Source organism: Zingiber officinale, chromosome 2B, assembly GCF_018446385.1.
Source record: "Zingiber officinale cultivar Zhangliang chromosome 2B, Zo_v1.1, whole genome shotgun sequence".
Taxonomy (NCBI): Eukaryota; Viridiplantae; Streptophyta; class Magnoliopsida; order Zingiberales; family Zingiberaceae; genus Zingiber; species Zingiber officinale.
Window position 1 is genome coordinate 116,716,446 of NC_055989.1, and position 7,085 is coordinate 116,723,530.

Genomic DNA, 7,085 nt, shown 5'->3' on the forward strand with positions numbered 1-7,085 from the left:
AGTGAGTTTGAGAGAAGTTTAGTTGAAAATTTAATTTTCTTTTTGGGGCTTCAAATCAAACAAACTAAGGAGGAAATCCATGTCTAGCGAACCAAATATTCCTAGAAACTTATTAGGATGTTTTGAATGAAAATTGTCAAGAAGTAGGCAACTACAATGACCACTATTATTAGGATGGATAGTTACTTCAAAGGTAAGCAAATGAATTTAAAATATTTTTGGAATATAATTGGTAGGTTACTTTACCTAAACATTAATAGACTAGATATTTTATTTACGGTTGATTTATATATATGATATCAATCGTATGCTAAAGAATCATATGTATACGTAGTAGTTGTCATTATACCTTAAGGGTAATATTAATATAGGCCCTTAATATCCAAGCACCAATGCACTAAATTTGGTAAGAAACATCAATTTGGATTAGATAGGTGGCAAATTGGATAAGAAGTGTACAAGTGGGAGGATGTCAATTTTTTGAATCTTTTCTTGTTAGTTGAAGTAGTTGAAACTAATATTGTATTGTACTATCATCTATTGAGGCCAAGTATGGTGGCATAAAGGCGAATATGCTCGCCCCCAGCGCCCCCGCCAATCCGTCCCAGGACCAACACAGAGGAGGTAAATCACGGACGACTAATAACCTACTATGAGTGAATGTGTGACATAATTATTTTGGATGATGCATACATAAGCTATTGAGCTTATTATAAAAATATCAAAATCTTGTGTGATAATATAAGTAGCATATATTTGGCCAAAACTTCAGTAGATCCCTTTGAAACAAAACACATAGAAGTGAACTGTGGCAAGAAAAAATTAGCACACTTCGAACAGAACAAGCAAGTGAACTGTAGATTAGAATACTTCTATATTGATTCTATATTTGTAAAAACTAATTTTACTAGTGTCTAGTGTTCATTGTAAACTTTTCAAAACTATCTATTCAAATTCAGTATATGGTGAAAATCTTAATTGTCAGAGCAGTAAGTACTTTTCCTCAAATTGTGAATGTGGTATTTTTGCAGGACAAGGTATCATTGATCTCACAGTCTGGAATTCACCAACTACACATTTTCATATTTGTCCTTGCTGTACTTCATGTTCTTTACAGTGTTCTCACTGTGGCTCTTGCACAAGCTAAAGTAAGTACTCAGACATTCTCATTACACACACACAAGACATTTCAGTTTTCAATTACTCTTTTGGGCAACCAATATTTAATTTCTAGCACATTCTTCTTGTTGGTAGATGAAGAAATGGAAAACATGGGAGTTAGAGACAAACTCACAGCAATATCAGTTCTCAAATGGTAGCTAGATGGAGTTGATCTTGTCATGCCAATATATATGCAGTTAATTGGTTTAAGAACTGATATCAGTGTCCATCATTTATTTCTTGCAGATCCTTCAAGGTTTAGGTTTACCCACCAAACTTCCTTTGTCAGAAGACACATGGGCCTTTCAAGCACCCTTGGCATCAGATGGATTGTGAGTCTTACAATAAACCAAACAGCTTTCGTTCTGATTATCGTTATATCCTTGCTTCATGACTCAATATAGTCTAATTTGTTGGAATTTGAATGGAAAATAATAAAAGGTGGATGAAGGAGGGTCCTTTGTGTATGAATTTTTAGTTTCACATTAGAAGTTTTATGACTAGTTGGTTGGTTTATGTTATTGCACATGCATATATGATGTGAACAAATACATGGGGAGAGACTCTCTCCCACGTGTGGGTGTGGAAGGGGTGCAAATTCAGAGTTCGGATTACACTAAACCAAGTTAAGTCGTGTGCGAGCATGACCTGCACACGTTGAATGCTAAACCGGTCATCCATATCAAAGAAATCTCCATCCACCTTTGTTACTCTCGCTCTCATCATCTCTGTTGTGCATTTTTTGCTCAGAAGAATATTCATGATAGCATTCAGGTACCACCCAATTTGTCACGACCACCAATGCTTGATGGGGATCACAGTTGATTATTGTGTCATGGGAAATAAATAACCCACATAACCTCGAAGAACAGCCGAGAGTGGGACGAATTTGTTTTAAGGAATCTATGTTCAATGCAAACCTTGATGTCTCAATTCTGAGAAATCGGGAACCTTTCCCACTGGGCATCTTCATTTCCCAACTTGTCAATTCGAGTGACTTGCATCCAGACTCGTCATCCACTCGAAAGGCTTGTCATCCACTCAGGAGCACTCGGCTTCCACTCGGCATCCATCCACTTAGGAGCACTAGAGATCGACTCAAGAGAATTATCCCGACTCTGCTATACCAGGCATCTTCTTCTCCCCACTCGGTGTCTACTTAAGCGACTCGTGTCCCGACTTGATAACACTTGGTAGAAATTAGTCCCGCCACAGCTTGAGATTATCCACTCTAGTCTCTCAACAAATGACTAGTTGGTTGGTTTATATTATTGCACGTGTATATATGATGTGAACAAATGCATGGGGAGAAACTCTCTCCCACGTGTGGGTGTGGAAGGGGTGCAAATTCAGAGTTCGAATTACACTAAACCAAGTTAAGTCATGTGCGAGCATGACCTGCACGCGTTGAATGCTAAACTGGTCGGCTGACATTTCAATCCGGACAGTAATGATAGTAAATGACCTTTAATCAGTCATTTAAAGCAACCAAAGAAGAGACTCTTCTATATAAGGAAGCTAGAATTTGAGCAAAGGACAGAAGTGAAAACTATATCAAAGAAATCTCCATCCACCTTTGTTACCCTCGCTCTCATCATCTCTGTTGTGCATTTTTGGCTCAGAAGAATATTCATGATAGCATTCAGGTACCTCTCAGTTTGTCACGACCACCCGTGCTTAATGGGGATCACAGTTGACTATTGTATCCTGGGAAATAAATGACTGACATAACCTCGAAAAATAGCCGAAGGTGGGACGAATTTGTTTTAAGGAATCTATGTTCAATGCAAACCTTGACGTCTCAATTTCCGAGAAATCGGGAACCTTTCCCAGTGGGCATCTTCATTTCCCAACTTGGCAATTCAAGCGACTTGCATCCTGACTCGGCAGCCACTCGAAAGGCTTGCCATCCACTCAAGAGTACTCGACTTCCACTCGGCATCCATCCACTTAGGAGCACTAGAGATCCACTCAAAAGAATTATCCTGACTCTGCTATACCAAGCATCTTCTTCTCCCCACTCAGTGTCTGCTTAGGCGACTCGTGTCCCAACTCGATAACATTTGGTAGAAATCAGTCCCGCCACAGTTTGAGATTATCCACTCTAGTCTCACAACAAATAAGACTGATGTGATTTTGTAATTTCAAATTCAATAATTTTCTTCAAAATCTTCGGCAATAAACCAACATAATTTTGTCCGAATTGTAGTTTTAGACTGTTTCAAAAGGATGGAATACATGGTTACCACTTGAATGATTCTATTATGGTTTTTGATGAATTACTTATACTGATGTGTCTATATATATATATATATATATATATATATATATATATATATATATACACACAAAAGGAGTTCGAGTTGAATCCCATCTGAATATTTCAACTATATAAATCTTAAGAAAATATAAAGATCAAGGAAGTGTGTTTAATTTGGTAAAGTGAAATGGAATGTGAATAATTCATTTCCTTTATGATTTTGGTTGAATTATTAGATGTATAATTTGAGATGCAATGACACATTCTAAGGAATAATTCATCCCATTTCATTTATTCCATAATTCATTTCCTACTCCATAGCTTATTGACTTTTAAAGTGAATCACCCTTCGACAAACCCATTATTTTTCTCGTTGCCAGAATTGGAGCAAAAATCATTTATACAAAAGATTAAAATTGAAAAACTAATAATTGTGAATAAAAAGATTAAAGATATAAAGATAAAAATCTAATGTCTAAGCATTAAAGCCTACTAAAAATAGAAAAAGTTTTTTGTGGAGCTGCTATGAAATGGTATGAGAATTATGGCTTCGTTATCAATCTTCAAGCGTCCTTGCTTTGATAGTATTTAATCCATGTTTGGATAAGTTTCACCTAGCTGATTCTCCTTCGCTAGTTGATTGAAATGTAGATCACAGGATCATTATCTGCTAAATGTTATCTCCATTAACTCATTGACAATCCAAGTAAATCAAACCTCATCATCAATTCCACCGGACAAGATCTTCAAACAGTTTTATTTTTCAAATCAAATAGTAAATCAATCGACTCAATTCTTGTCAATCGAGTGCCGAGTCCATAAAACTCAAATAGAAATATTTGATTTATCAGTAATTTAGGCTGAGTAGACTCCTTTGTTGTCTTATCACATTAGTTGATTGGGATAAACCTCCAACCAACTAGATCATCAACTATAATCCTGAAACCCCTTATTTCTTGATCGAGTCTTGTGCCTAAATAAAAGTGTCCTTGAACTCCAAAGTAAAAGTCATTTGACTGTCATAACTCACTTAAGTGTTTACCTTTGCATCTTCATTTTTCCCACAAGTACATCTCCTATTAGGTCATAAGTTTCTTAGATGCATTAATCCCTTGACTCATTCTATATGACATCTTTCACTCTTCACCTACATAATCAACTTCCTCTGACTAATTAGACATCTCAATGCTTCTCATCTTTTGATTCTTTGGTTGTTCTGAGCTACACCAATTTGATTGTGCCAAGGCATCATTCATTTAATATTTTTTAAAATGACAGGTGGCGTTTATAAGGCAGTTCTTTGGATCAGTGACAAAAGTAGACTACTTGACCATGCGCCACGGCTTTATAAATGTATTCTTCTATTCACGTTCCATTGTTATTTTCTTCTGAATCTTGTAATTTAAGTAAGTAATTAATTAGTGTATTGTTTTAATGCGATTCATTCTTGACATAAACAACAACAACAACAATAACAACAACAGGCGCACTTGTCTCCGAACAGCAATTTTAATTTCCACAAGTACATAAAAAGGTCCCTGGAGGATGATTTCAAAGTTGTCGTTGGCATCAGGTTTGTCCAGCTGATTAATTAATTAATTACCTTCAGACATCTATTCTTTAATTAATTCTCGAACAGAAACAAATTAATTAACGTCCTGCTCATGTGGATTTTTGACAGCCCTCCATTGTGGATTCTCGCAATATTCATTCTGCTTCTAGATATCAATGGTAAATATAATTAGTTAAAAGTATTTCAACGAACTATGGTTGGATTAGTAATTAATTGTTCTTTTCTACAAAATGCTATCCCAGGATATTACACACTCGCTACAGTATCCTTTGTCCCACTTCTGGTAGGACACTCCACTTCTTTCTTCCTTTTATAATCAATATTCTTATTCTTATCAATGAGTTGAAATTACAGTGCCAAAAGAATTACATCGTAGGTTCTTTTACTCGTCGGCACGAAACTAGAGCTCGTCATTATGGAAATGGCTCAAGAGATTCAGAATAGAACAAACATAATAATCGGAGCTCCGGTGGTCGAACCGAGCAACAAGTACTTTTGGTTCAACAGGCCTCAGTGGATCCTCTTCCTCATACATCTGACTTTGTTCGAGGTATATATATATATATAAACTTCATCTCCAACTCATTCCTTGTGAAATCAATCTTCCTTCGATTCTGTTTGTGATTAACCATATATAATATCAGTTTGTTATTTGAATGGCTGTTGTATTCTGCATGCAGAACGCATTCCAAATGTCACATTTTCTATGGACATGGGTAAGTCATTAGTTAACTGCCTCGCAAATATGAGAAATTAAGGAAAAAAGAAATCAGTTTCAGCAGTTTGAGGGTCCGTGCAGTACGAATTCAGCTTGAAATCCTGCTTCTACGAGAAGTTTTGGCTTACGGTGGTAAAGGTGGCGATGGGGATAGCTCTACAGGTCTTGTGCAGCTACATCACTCTCCCCTTGTACGCTTTGGTGACACAAGTAGGACAAACATCTATAGATCTTCATAATTGCTAGCTGAATTGTTTTAATTAAATATTGCCTTTAAATTAAAGTAAATTTAACCGAGATGAATGGCTGATGAATGATGAATACTGGCAGATGGGGTCGCACATGAAGAAGGCAATATTCGAGGAGCAAACAGCAAAAGCGCTCAAGAAATGGAGAGACGCGGCGAAGAGGAAGAAGAGGCTGAGGGATGCAGGGGCGGACGTGGGTTCGGGGCTGACCAGTGGAGACGGAGAGGCTACACCCAGCCGAGGGTCGTCGCCCCTGCACCTGCTCTCCAAGTTCAAGGCCAAGTCAACCGACGTAGAGAGCGCTCCGGCGTCGCCCAGGTTTTCTCACTCGGACAGGGATGAGGAATCGGAGTTTGAAGCAAGAAGACCACCCACGCCCACGGACGATAAGACTCACCACCAAGATTTTTCATTTCCTTCCTCTTATCGTACGTAGTAAATACACTCGATCGTGCCGGTCAATATTCTGTATCAATTCATTTCCTTCATCTCTCTTGTTGGATATTTGATGATTTTAAAGCTAAGAGAGAAGAGCATAAACACAAAGAAGCTAGCTTTGCGGAGGAAAATGGTGGCCTAATATATATGATTATTTAAGAAATGTACTATCAATTCTAGCTAGTAAATGGAGCTTAATTATACCATAAGCATAGGCTTGATACAATATTTCATTATGAGATTAAATGCATTCGTAGTGAAAATTAATTGACTGGATCGGAGTAAGGTTGTTGCATTTGATTGAACAAGCTTAGTGCACTCGATGGACTAGAGGGTTAACTTGAGTTGAATGAACACTTGGGTGACCAAGAACAAGGTAGACTCGTAAGCACGGAGGATCAAACGACATGGAATAAGGTTAGTGCATTTTGAGTTGTATGATGTTGCATGAAAGCATTCCTAATACTCTTCATATCAAGTGCTAACATTACTCAAAAGTTTTCAAGAGCATTATTAAGGTTGGAGAGTTCGCTCTTAGTACTCTTCTTTTTTACTTGGATTTTTTACTTTATTGTATTTTGAGAGGAAGGATATTTGTTAATGTCCCATGATTAGTATTATAATAGGCTTACCCTAATACCTCTTGTGAAGGGGTGGTTTTAGAGAAACTTTATGAGGGTGACACAT

The 7,085-nt window shown here is 37.2% G+C and overlaps 1 protein-coding gene across 1 annotated transcript in view; it reads left to right on the forward strand.

Moving 5' to 3' along the window:
* LOC122049460 (MLO protein homolog 1-like) overlaps positions 1 to 6,607 on the forward strand; it is a 30,957-nt gene extending 24,350 nt beyond the window's left edge. The window contains exons 4-14 of the mRNA XM_042610841.1: positions 1,032 to 1,148; positions 1,255 to 1,315; positions 1,408 to 1,493; positions 4,700 to 4,774; positions 4,906 to 4,994; positions 5,103 to 5,152; positions 5,237 to 5,277; positions 5,371 to 5,544; positions 5,675 to 5,710; positions 5,794 to 5,922; positions 6,043 to 6,607. Of these exons, the coding sequence (XP_042466775.1) occupies positions 1,032 to 1,148; positions 1,255 to 1,315; positions 1,408 to 1,493; positions 4,700 to 4,774; positions 4,906 to 4,994; positions 5,103 to 5,152; positions 5,237 to 5,277; positions 5,371 to 5,544; positions 5,675 to 5,710; positions 5,794 to 5,922; positions 6,043 to 6,396 (1,212 nt within the window). The 3' untranslated portion in view covers positions 6,397 to 6,607. The remainder of the gene's footprint in view (positions 1 to 1,031; positions 1,149 to 1,254; positions 1,316 to 1,407; positions 1,494 to 4,699; positions 4,775 to 4,905; positions 4,995 to 5,102; positions 5,153 to 5,236; positions 5,278 to 5,370; positions 5,545 to 5,674; positions 5,711 to 5,793; positions 5,923 to 6,042) is intronic.
* The last annotated feature ends 478 nt before the right edge of the window (positions 6,608 to 7,085 follow it).